The sequence below is a fragment of the Hirundo rustica genome, chromosome 28 (genome assembly GCF_015227805.2).
Source record: "Hirundo rustica isolate bHirRus1 chromosome 28, bHirRus1.pri.v3, whole genome shotgun sequence".
Lineage (NCBI taxonomy): Eukaryota > Metazoa > Chordata > Aves > Passeriformes > Hirundinidae > Hirundo > Hirundo rustica.
Window position 1 is genome coordinate 2,760,713 of NC_053477.1, and position 12,665 is coordinate 2,773,377.

Consider the following 12,665-nt stretch of genomic DNA (forward strand, 5'->3'; position numbering starts at 1 on the left):
CGTTTTAATGAAAGTTTTATGGGGAAGGTTTTAATTTGAGATCCTTTTCGGAGACAACTGTGTGAAACTCCGTGAAAATGATCGAGTATTTAACAGGCGCTTTTCTGAACCGCGGCTGAGCGTGGATGGAAGGAGTTCGGATTTATTCTGAAGTGGAAATTACAGTTCTACCCCGTGGAAAAAAAAAAAAAAAATTAAAAAATGAATCAGGTTAAAGAGAGGAGCTGCACATAATGAGTCAAGGAAATACTCGAATCCTTGCGCTGTGCCTTTAACTACCGAACATCTGATTCCCTCATCTGGCAGATGGTCTCTGAGCACAGATTTGCATTCATTGTCCTGAAATCTGTTTTCGCGTTGGTGTTATATAGATTTCAGAGGCAGATCTATACGCGGATCAGAATACAAAAAGGCCGGGAGGAAAAATATCACCAAGGCAGAGCAGTTAAAAAAAAAAATAAATAAATAAACTCAAATAAATGCAGACGTAGGAATGGTCCCGGGTCACCGCGGGCCGGGCTAGGAAGAGCTCGGGTTTCCTTTAATGGGAAATGTTGCCTCCACGGGATGTTAGAAAAAGTTTTAAGGTGAGACCTGACAGCTCTCAGGGTGTAACTTTGGGGTCCGCTGGGTGCCCGGCAGTCTCGGGCTGGCTCTAACCCTCTGCCTCCCCTTCCCCAGCCCCATTTCTCTCCCTCTGAGCAATTTTTCATTTAAATCCCGCGCCTGAGAGCGGAGCGGGCACCACCGGTGCGGCGGCTTTGGCGGCGCGGGGCGCTCGGACGGGCAGAGATCGCTGCTTTTGGCATCCTTCGGGTGTCGTGGGGCAGCACAGGTCGGGGTGAGACTGCGGGGACATCGCGATAAACCCGCGGCTCCCGTGCCCGGCTCCGGCTGTCCCGGGACGGGCGCGCTCCTCCCGCTCCGGCCCCGCGCTTTCAGCGCGCTCTGGGGCAGCGCCGGGCTGCTGGCCACAACCCATCGCGATAAACCCATCGCGATAAACCCATCGCGATAAACCCATCGCGATAAACCCGCTGTTCCCCTGCCCGGGAATCGCTGCAGGGCGGAGGGCGCTCTCCTTCCAGCCCAGTCCCGCAGCTTCAGCGCAGTTTGTCCGTCCTGGGGCAGCAGCGTTCGGTGCGGAGCTGCCGGCCCGGCACCATCAACCCATCACCATCAACTCTCGGCTCCCGTGCCAGGGCGGGCGGCGGGCGCGCTGCTTCCGCGCCGCTCCCGCTGCTTTAAGCGCAGTTTGCGCTCTCTGGGGCAGCGCCGCTCGGTGTGGGGCTGCCGGGGATATCGCCAAAACCCATAGCTGTGCGGCGACATCCCTATCGCGACATCCCGGTCGCGACATCCCCGCTCCTTCCATCCGCGGAGCCGCGCGGGGTGGGGAGGGGGGGCGGAGCGCGGGGGAGGTGGGCGGAGCTCTGCCGCGCGTCTCAGCCAATGGCGGCGCGGTATGCAAATGAGATGCCCATATATGGCGGTCGGCCACGCCCCCCCGCGCGCCGCCCGCTCCCACCGCGTCCCATTCATGCCGGCGCTGCCCGCGCGCGGGGTGGGACCGGCCGCTCCTCCGCTCCGTCCCTGCCCTTCTGTCGCGATTTACCCCACTCCTGGCTGCTTCCCTTGCCCTCTTGTCCTTCCTCCTCCCCGGATTAGGCAGCGATCCATCCTCCTCGTCGTCTGCCTGAGGGGCAGGTGATCCTCGCTGGCGGCGGTGGGTTTCTGGATGCCTGCGTGCGAAGGATGATGATGCCAGGCGAGGCGGAATCGGCGTGACTTCTACTTGGCAAGAGGAAAAACTTTCTCCCCTCCGTTTGAAGGCGTTGAAAACACGTAGGGCTGAAAAGCAGAAGAAGTTGGTTTTAAAGCTGAACTTCACTTTCCTGGGATTTGCCTGTCAGATTCAAAGGCTGCGTCGTTTTCTTTTTTTTTTTTTTTTTTTTTTTTTTTTTTTTCCCCCTTCTCCCTTATCTCCCGAAAGGAAACTGTTGCTAGTTGGAATAGACTTTTTAAATGTTCGGAATTCAAGATACTTTAGGAAGAGGACCAATTCTGAAAGATAAATCTCTAGGTTCTGAGATGGATTCCGTCAGGTCCTGGGTCAGAAACGTTGGGGTTGTGGATGCAAACGTAGCAGCACAAAGGTAACCGTGACTATTTCTCTCCCACTTTCCCCTTGCTTGTTATTATTATTTTTTTAAGCAAATCTTTTCTTTATGCCCTGATATTAAATTTATTTGCTTCCTCTCTGTCCCCCATCCTGATCTCCTCGAGTCAGCGAGAAGTGAAGGTTGGAGCTAGAGCCAGGCAGCAGCGCTCCAAAACCGGGGAGCATCAGGAGCCCTAAAACCCAGAGCGGGGCTCAGATGACAGCGAGATGGGATCACCCTTTTATTTTCTGCCCCAGGAAGAAGCGTGGAGCCCTGGATTTGTGGTTCCCAGCGATCCAGGGTCCCCTCTTGCTGGCCCAGACAGCCGAACACGAAGGGACCAAGTCAGAATTAAATGTAGACGTCAAACCCCAGCACCCCCGGCCCGTCGTGTTTCATTTAATTCGTGGTGGGCATTGCCCCAATCGTCACCCGTGGGTTCGGGACAGGCGGAGCAGGGTCTGAGCGAGCAGGGGAGGGCACAGGCACCGCGGATCCCCGCGGGCATCCCGCAGCCTGCGGGCATCCCGCGCCTGCCGGCCCGGAGCACCTGCCCCAGCGTCCGAGGGGTCTGTGCTGAGCCGAAACGCCTCTGAGCACCCCGAAATCGGGGCCTGGCTCTTCGCTTCCCTCTTGTCTGGGGGGGGTTATCTCCCTTTACGCCCCCCTTTTATTTTCTCTTCCCATCCGAATCAGCACGGGACAGTTATCCCAGTCTCTTCCCGTTATAGGGGTAAGACGATGAAAACTCTTTTAGGTATTTTTAATATTATTATTATTATTATTATTTTCCTTGCTCTCTGGATAGCTTAAAATAAAAGAAAAAAAGTTTTTAAAAAAGTGTAGTAGCGTCGGGGAAGGCTAAATTGGGAACCCCGGGAGTGAGCCTGATTTTATTTAGCGTTAGAGACAAGGTGAAGGGCACGGAACAGCGGAGGGGACTCCAGATGGAACAGGGACGTTTTCGAAATCGCAACATCCGTGCCCCCACCCACGGCCTGATCTGGCAGCAAGGTTTTCCCAGCGCCATGGGAGGAGTTATCAGAGTTTCATGCATGTCGATAGAGCGTTTAATAAACACGGCTGAGGGGGAAGAGGTTTATCCTCGAGGAAATCGAAAGTAAAAGGAGACGGCTCCTAACAAGGGTCCAGCTCGCGGGAGAGGCGGAGGCGCAGCCGGGTTGTGCTGCCCGCTGGCATCGCCAGTTTTTGGGGTTTTTTTTTCTCCCAGATATCCCCAACAAACCGATAAATCCCGATTTTTACACGCAGAACGAGGGGAAGCCCCAGGCTAGGTGCGGTTGTGGCGGATGTGGTGAGTTCACACCGTCCCTCGTTGGCAAGGAAAACACCGGGAAACATCTGTAGCTCTCTGGAAGAGTCAAACGCTTTTTGCCAGTGCTGTGGAGCTATTCTGGGGACTAAAACCCAAAGCTGTCCAACTCCTGACTAGTCTGGCACGCAGACTTAATCTCTCTATTCAGTAATTTGGAAGTGCTCGTGTGCACCCCTTTTCCTGCAGTTAGTAGGAATTGGCTTTAGGGAGAGGGAACTACAACTAATTTCACAAAGAAATAAAACCGCGGTCAGGGTGAACAGAAGCATTTGAATCTTTCCAAGCCGGGAAATGCGTGGGAAACATCACAACGCTTTCTGCAGCCAGGGAGACAGGATTTTCGCAAGGGCTGGATAAGCCGAGACTAAATTCTTTCAGCTTAAATCAGAGATTCAATTCGCAGGAATCCGTTCGAGTAACTCGGTGACTGAAGTCAAACTTGGCTGCCGAGGGAAGTCGCTGCTCTGCTCCCAAGTCGCTGTCTCTGACCAAAACGGAGATGCCCCGGAGCTGACAGGAGAGATTTTGAGGGTCGCTTTTTTTCCCCTCCTGCGGGGAAAAAAAAAAAAAAAAAAAAAGATGTGCAAAGAGCACTTCCAGCCCCTTCCCACCCCGCTGCGTTCCAGCAGCAGCGGTGACAGGCAGGGGAAGGAGCGGAGACAGGAGAGCACACGCTGCCTTCAGCGCTCAGCGCTCCCCGGCCATCAGCGCTGTCCTGGGGGTGTGCGGGGAGCGGGGTCACACCGAAATCGGGGTTCGGCATCCCCCATCCCTCCCGACTGCAGCCCGGGACGCTCCGAACGTGCTCTGCCTTCTGCGTTGTTGTTATTTTATTTTTTTTAATTTTATTTCGCCATTACTGCTGCACAACCTGGTAATGTCTTTGTCTCTCCCCCCCTCACCCCATCCCGTGTGTTTCCTCCACAGCGGAGTGGCTTTGTCCAGAGCCCACTTTGAAAAGCAGCCACCCTCCAACTTGAGGAAATCCAATTTCTTTCACTTTGTTCTGGCTCTCTACGACAGACAGGGGCAGCCCGTGGAGATAGAGAGGACAGCTTTTGTGGACTTTGTAGAAAATGATAAAGTAAGGCTCCTTACTCTTCTTCTTCCTCTTTTCCTCTCCGATTTTGACCTTCTCCCCCCGCCGAGCTGCCAGATTCTAATACCTGCTGTCCCTGACAAAACGCAGCCGTGGTTTGGGCAGGGTTCAGGTGCTGTGGCAGAGCTGTAGCCCCGGCTGTGCTGCTGTAGTTAAAAAAGGGTTGGGAGCCTCTGCTCTGCGTCAGGAATTTCATTCACCCACTAAAAATAAAATAAATAAAATTCATGGGGGGGGATAAATGAACTTACTTGTTTTATTTTATTTTATTTTATTTTAACCTACCACGTCTTTCAGGTTTTATTCTTACCCAAACAGAAGTGGAATCTGACCTGTAATATGTCAGGGTATCGTTGAGCGTGGTTGTGTGTATTTCCTAAGGCTCCAAAGTCAATGGCAGGACTTGAAAAGCATTTGCTTTTGGATTTTAATTCCATGTCTTGCCCACTTCGCGTTTTTTTCAAATATTTTCTTAGCCGTGGACAAGATTTTTTGAATTGTGAGTCATAAATAATGATCTTATTAATTAGGAGAAATTACATTTAAAAAAAAAAAAAAAACAAACCCGGGTAAGAAACCTCCCTGCAACACAACCCTCAGGAAATAAATACCAATTTTGACTCAGAGTAACACTATTGCCAAGCAGAGATCACAGTGGGAGCAGAAGCCGTTGTGTTTTCCCGCTGTCAATCTGCTTTACGTTAACTGGTTTGAAATGCACAAATCCCCCTCGATTTATGGCCTCGAAAAAGTTGAGAGCATGATGGCAAACAAGAGAGGGAAAGAAGTTCCTGAACTCCTACAGGAGAAGATGTCAGCAGCATTTTGTAGTTTGTCCCGGGTCACTCGGAAGGTTAATGCATCCCAATCAGCGGATTCACCCCTTAGAATTTTAATGAACTTTGTTGTCACTTCCATCACGATTATCAACTCTTGCATTTTAAATGTGCCAAGTGTAAGTTCTGGAAGGATCTTTTTTTTTTTTTTTTTTTTTTATTCCCCCCTCCTTTCCCCCCCCCCCAAATTCCCTTTCAGGAGCAAGGCAACGAGAAGACCAACAACGGCACGCACTACAAACTCCAGCTCCTCTACAGCAACGGTGAGTGCCCTTCCCTGGCACCTCTGGGGGCCGTGCAGCGAGGCTGGGCCTGGCTGTGCGTGCTGTGATTTCCAAAATACACCGAATTTCCCTTGCTCTAGGCCCCTTCAGCGCAGGGATGGGCCCTGGAGTTTAGGTGGGCTCAGGGAACGGAACCACCCCGGGGTGTAGCGCGGCACTAAGATGGGTTTGTCCTGCTGCTTTTAGGGCCAGGTGCCCGCAGAACGTTTCTTTATCCGTGTTCTCCCTCGCTCCAGGTGTCAGGACGGAGCAGGATCTCTACGTGAGGCTCATCGATTCTGTCACCAAGCAGGTGAGCGGCGCTGATCCGCGCCACGCCGCCCTGTCCCAGCTCGTCCTTCCTCATTCCCCTGCACGTTTTCCCTTCTCTGCTTCACTTTGGTCTCTTGCTCTGCTGTGTTGCAGACCTGCTTTGGAGGATAATGGAAAACCGTGCTCTTAAGTCTCTTTTTTATTTAAATTTTTCCCCTCCCTCTGTGCACTGTAGGTTTTTACCCGCTTTGTAGCAATATTTATGTGAAGCTCCTTTCCCTGCACGTAAAGGGGAAGGAGTTTATTTGCAGGAGATGGTGAGCAGTGGTAAAACCCCTTCCCCTCTGAATATCCTGAGGAACAAATAACCCCCGACGCTCCTGGCTCACCCCTCCTCTTCATTTTTGCAGCCCATAACTTATGAAGGGCAGAACAAGAACCCCGAGATGTGCAGGGTGCTGCTCACCCACGAGGTGATGTGCAGGTAAGATGACTTTTATTAAACACAGCATTTGTGAGCTCTGCTCTCCTGAATGCTGGGAGAGCCTCCCCAGGAAGTTTTAGGTAGGGAGAGTTTGATTTTATTTGCTTATTTTGCTGTTGACTCAGAGGGGGTTTTGTGTAGGAAGAGTTTCTCTTTATGTAGGTGATGCTTGCTTGGGTCCAAAACAGATATTTGGGGGGAGTTTCCGAATATTTTTTTTTGCTCTTCATTTTTCCTGCAGGAGATTCAGCAGCCACAGCTGCACTATTTTTTGTTTAAAGTAGGCCTTTGCATGTGCTGTTTAAATCAAGACTTTTGTATGTTTTTCGCTCATTTCTGCTCGCCTTATCAGAATGAGCAGTTTAACTTGTGTATTTTTACCTGGAAACAGTGAGGTGTTCTTCATGTGACCTCTTTTGGTGAAATATTTTAATTTTCTTAATTAAAGTGGCGTCATTAATGTTCTTTAATTTTGGCCAGTTATACCCCAAAAGAAAAAAAACCTCAAACCCTTCCTTTCTATACACATGAACAATATTTATGGGCCTTCTACTTTTTAATTAAAACAAAAAAAAAAAAAAAAAAAAAAAAAAAGAAAAGAAAAAGAAAAGACGCTATTTTTAGCATTTAAATTTATGAATTAGAGAGTGATTTGACTTGAGGATGTTTTTAATAACTTTTGTATAAGTCTGAACTTTCATGTACCTTACGTATGTACGTCGTGCTTCCATGGTAACTTATTACTTTTCCTGTTCTCGGGTAATTAAATTTTTTTTTTTTTTCAATACATATAATAATGCAAACAGTCAATGTTCTTATATTAAGATGTGCTAAAATGGGCATGGAGCGTTCATAAAACAAGAGGCAAAACCCATTGGTGACCTTTATTAAACACAGTTTGTGATTTATGGTATCGGTGGGAGAGGGTTAAGCTGTTGGACTCAATGTTGCTTCTTTTAATGGTGCAGCTTGCTACTTGATTTTTTTTATTATTTTTATTTTTATTAAAGTAACCTTTTAAGTTAATGCTGCAGTGAGAGAAGCTCATTTGGACAGAGTTTTTATCGAGGGGAAGTCTTAGTTTCGATACTTACTTATGTCAACAATTACTTGTGAATATCATACGAATCAGGTATTCAGTATGAAACAAATGATTGTTTCTCTGTTTTGTCTAGCTCTCATTAGTTAATAAATGAGCTTTTGACCAGCATTTCCATATTTGAGCCCAAATACAACGCACATCACACGTGAGGGATGCATTGGGTGGGCTTTACAAGGACCAGGAGATGTAGGGGCAAAGATCAAAGGTTTATGAGTGACTTCCTGGCACATCTAGAGTTTGTGTACATAATTATATATATTTATATATTTATATATTTATATGAATCCATGTTGTTGAAAGGTCTCACTATAACCAGGTGAAAAGAGGAGAGGAAAACTCCGATTTCTCGTGCAGTTGGGTTGTGGTTTGTGCTAACTCAGGAGCAGGGAGCCCATTCCTTGTCTCCGCTCTCCCTGCGCAGAGCGTGGTTCTGCTTTGGAAGTTCGAGTATTTCAGCACCTTCTCACCCGAATGGACTCGTTTGATTTAAAATTAATTTGGGCTTTCCCTCTGCTTCCCCTCCCTGCCTTTCTGGTATCAAATGCTCTGCTCAGCTTTGATATTTCTGAGCTCCAGCGATGCCTGCAAACCTCCTCCGTGCTCGATTTCAGGTAGCGTTGCACAAGCCTAAGCCAATATTCTGATTATTCTCAGCTCTGCTGCTTGATAGGTTAACCAAGGAAGAATTACAACTCAGGGACGTCCTTCCCATGTAAAACACAGATCAGTGAAGGGAATCAGAAGCGCTCTGTAACCTAATGAAGACATTTGATTTTAAATGTCGTGTTTTCCTGGAGTATCTCCGAGCAGGGTGCCGCGTATTCTGAAGAGGCATTACACCGCATCACTTTGAATAATGCCAGGGGAATGGCTCCAGCTCTAGTTAAGCTTGACATTTTATTTTATTTCTTTTAAGTACAATAATCAAATCTTCCTCATTGTGTGCTGCTTAAGTGGCAGCATCAATTTTTAAAGCCCCTAGTTTAGTTTGCATTAGGAACAGTATATAAAATTTTAATGCACTGTACCCACTCTGCTGTCGAAATTGATGCCTACTGCTTTTGAAAAGGAAAACAAGGAGGGTCTGTCTGTCTTTCTGCTCCTCTTCCCATCCTCCCTAGTTGAAGGCAGGTTTTTTGGGGGGATTTTTCTGTACATAACCACACATGGAGATTTTTTTTTTTTTTTTTTTGCTGCGCGGGGACGAGCGCCTCCGAAAGTGCCCGTGTCTCCCTCAGACAGTGACAGATGCCTGCTTAGCAGGAAAGTTGTCCAAATATTGATACGGCTGCGCCAATCTGTCACAGCCATTGAAAGTTCAGCTCTCAATAATTAGTGCTTTCAGTGCTTCCAGTGCGAGGCTCCATTTATTCCTTTCCAATCTGAATTTTTTTTTTTTTTTTTTTTTTTGCCATTTGGCTTCTCTCGGCCTAACAAGAACATCTCCTGTTAGGTGAGTTTGTGTGGAATAACAGGGCTGGAAATGGAGGTAAAACACCCTCCTCTCCTGGAATAACTTCCCCCCTCCCTCTCCCCTCCTCATCTTCTTCCTTTTCTTCCAATTATCCACCAAGAGGAAACTCGTTGTTATGCTGCCGCCAGCAACCCCCTACGCCCTCAATGCTCGGAGGGTTAAAAGGTATTATAATTCGAACAGAAGTAGTCTCAGGGTCTACAGCTGGCTAATAACAGAGTTGTATTGAGTGGAGCGAGCCCCACAGCTGTGACTTTCGCCACAAGGCTCAGACTAGACGGGGGCTCTAATCAGCTGGGCCAGGCGGCCACTGGGGCCCGTGTCTTTATCGGCCAGATGGTGTGAATTTAGACACTTTTGTTATGCAATTGCAGGGAGGAGTTGGGCAGAAGAAAACAAAACAAAGGCCACCATGCTGCGAGCTTATTTGAGTTTGAAATTAGAGACAGGTTCGGTTGGTTGGGTTGTTTTTTTTTTTTTAATTTTTTTTTTTTTATTATTATTATGATTATTATTGTTTTGGCGTTTGGCGAGGGAAGTTGAGGGATGCGTTTTAAAAGCGTTTTAGTTGAGTATGAGGAGGGGAAAGGATGGAAGTTGAGGGATGGGTTTTAAAAGCATTTTAGTTGAGTATGAGGAGGGGAAAGGATGGAAGTTGAGGGATGCGTTTTAAAAGCGTTTTAGTTGAGTATGAGCAGGGGAAAGGATGGAAGTTGAGGGATGGGTCTTAAAAGCGTTTTAGTTGAGTATGAGGAGGGGAAAGGATGGAAGTTGAGGGATGGGTTTTAAGAGCGTTTTAGTCAAGTACAAGGAGGGGAAAGGATGGAAGTTTGGCTTGGGATAAGGCTTCGGGGGTGCTCAGTTTGTAGGGTTGAGGATGTCTCTGGAAATAAGATCAATGGTAATAAAATCTTGATTTTTGAGCCACTGTGCTGGGAGATTTTTTTGAGTTTGAAATTAGAGACAGTTGTTGTTGTTTTTTTTTTTTACTATTATTATTATTATTATTATTATTATCTTGGTGTTTGGGTGAGGGGAGGGAAGCTGAGGGATGGGTTTTAAAAGCGTTTTAGTCAAATACAAGCAGGGGGAAGGATGGAAGTTTGGCTTTGGGATGAAGCTTCAGTTTGTAGGGCTGCAGATGTCTCTGGGAGCTCTCTGGGTTTGCTTTTAGTTTTTTCTGGACCATCTTTAACATAAACCATCATTTTCCCGAAGTAGATCTAATTAGAGGGGAAAGTACAACAACTAAAGGTGTAAAAACTCATCTTAAGCCTTGATATTCTTCTCTTAAGCAAATGAGCGTCTCTAAAGGCGTGTTCCCAGCCCAACCCTGTAGCAGAAATGTAAATATTGGTCAAACCATGCCAATAATTTCCTTGAAGAGGATATTGAAGGCTTGATCCTGGACCACCAGAGTTTGGGGGTTTGGGCTTGGGCTGAAATTGGAACAATTCTGTTGCGGAGAGCACTTGTGAAACCAACCAAGTGGAAATGTTGGTGAAACACTTGAAAATCGGGATTTAAAGATTTAAAAGGTATTTTTGCTAAAACCTTGGGCTGGAACATCTTCAGCCCCACTCTGATTTTTGTGCAAACAAATCCTCCGCTTGGCTCTTCTCCCTCATCAGGATTTTTTTCCATACATTTGGGCTCAGAAAGTGCCAGGGTCAAAGGGGAAGAAGTCTATCACTTACAAAGATCTTTCCCCAGCTGTGACAGGAATGTAGATGTCAGTCAAATCTCTGGAGAACTTTAGCTGCAGACCACAGTTTTAGGGGGAAAAAGATTTGAATATTCCAAATATAAAGTTCAGAACTGCAATAACTGTGGAAATGGAAATAAAACAAGATGCGCTTTTTTCTGAACCCAGCCACGTTGTGCTCGATCTCACAGAATTCATCCCAAAACACTCGGCCAAGAAGTGGCACCATCCCTGGAATCGTTACAGAAATATTTAAAAAACTGTGATCCTTTTTTTTTTTTTTTTTCTTTATTATAATGGCCTGTAAAGCAGCAAAGATTTTATTGCAAATATCGTTTTCCACGTGTTGCTATATTGGACATGCCAAATTACACCCCAATTTTGCTTTCTTTTGAGAGGATTTTCTACTTTTTTGGAGGAGGGGGAGAGTTTATTTTGATTTTCTCCTTTAGAAAGCATCTCCCATCTTGGCTCCTGGTATAAAACACACTCCATTCTTTCCAAACACTGACTAGGCAGTGAAACCCGTAAAAGATGCACTTAAAATAAAGTTGGGAGAAGGAGGGAGGGTGATGTTCTGCCCTGGTGTGAATTACCAGAGCTGCACTGAAGTCGCTGGAGCCGTGACAATTTACAGCAGCTACAGGGGCTGCCCCGGGGATTTTTAAATATTTAGTGTATCCTTTTATTTTAAAAGGAGCAGCATCGACGAATAAGTGCAGGTTTGAGACGAGGGGAATGTAGGAACGTAGAAATAGTTAGAGCTGCTGTTCAAATAGATCTGCTCCTTCCTGCTCGAGTGGCTGGGAAATTCCAGCCCCAGAGCAGGAACTTCCTGGAAATTGGAGGAAATGTTGGGATTTTTTTCACAGCTGAAAGAGTTTTTTTTTTGTCTAAATGCTCATTTTAGGCATTTATAATTGAATGTTAGGCATGTCAGGAAAAACATCCTCACTTTAGTATTTTATTCTGCCTTCGATGAATTCAAGGATTCTATTTATTTATATTTTATTTATTTATTTTAAAAATATTTATTTAATTACTTTTTATTTTATTTTATTTTATTTTATTCTGTTGGGAATTGCTCCCCAGTTGGAAAGCTCTGACTGCTTGAGGATTTTGCAGGTGTATTCAGCACCCCTGTACAAAAACCCACCGAAATTTCTATAACCCGATGTGTGTAAATTCCAACAGAAACCTCCGCAGAATGTGGAAAACATCTCCTGGAAAGACACCTGACTCTGAGGGATGTGGGAATTCTGATCGAGACTTTTTAAACTTTTGGGTGCCTCCATCCTCCCCATCCCACGTTGGCTTTGACTGGAACAGAAAACCTGAGCGTGAAAACAGCTTAAATCTCTGTGTCTCCAAATTATTAAAACCAAGGATTTTAGAGCAAGGACTGTTTTTAAAATCTGTTAAACTCCTATTACTCAGCTACTGTGTGTGTTAGGAGCATCACCCACGTCAGTGATTACATCAATGGGAACAAAACCTTGATTTTTAAATTTTTATTATTATTAATTATAATAATAATAATTATTATTATTGAAGGTGTATAAATTAATGCTTCGTCTCAAGGGTTTGCCACTGAAACAATTGCAAAGGCATTGCACAAGCCAACCTGAAAAAAACCATCTCTTCAGATCCTTTGTAGGATCTGAGCTTGTTCAGTTTCTGCCTTTTCACCGAGTGCTGAAGTTTTCAGTCACCATATAAAACTTAGATACTTCATAATAAAAAAATACAGTAAAATAATAATAAAATAACACCATTGGAGTATTCCAAACCATCAGGTTGCTTATAGTCAATTCTAACACCTTTTGATGGACTTTTAGCCCCACATAACCCATTTGGTCCTGCCTGTGATGACATTATGACATCTGCTAATCACTTATTAGACCTTTATAAACATCACCTCAGTCTCAAGT

At 46.0% G+C, this 12,665-nt stretch overlaps 1 protein-coding gene across 1 annotated transcript in view; it reads left to right on the forward strand.

Annotated features, from left to right (window-relative positions):
* Positions 1-1,992: 1,992 nt before the first annotated feature.
* EBF2 (EBF transcription factor 2) overlaps positions 1,993-12,665 on the forward strand; it is a 123,369-nt gene continuing 112,696 nt past the window's right edge. The window contains exons 1-5 of the mRNA XM_040087654.2: positions 1,993-2,156; positions 4,426-4,582; positions 5,633-5,696; positions 5,954-6,009; positions 6,380-6,453. Coding sequence (XP_039943588.1) covers positions 2,026-2,156; positions 4,426-4,582; positions 5,633-5,696; positions 5,954-6,009; positions 6,380-6,453 — 482 coding nt within the window. The 5' untranslated portion in view covers positions 1,993-2,025. The remainder of the gene's footprint in view (positions 2,157-4,425; positions 4,583-5,632; positions 5,697-5,953; positions 6,010-6,379; positions 6,454-12,665) is intronic.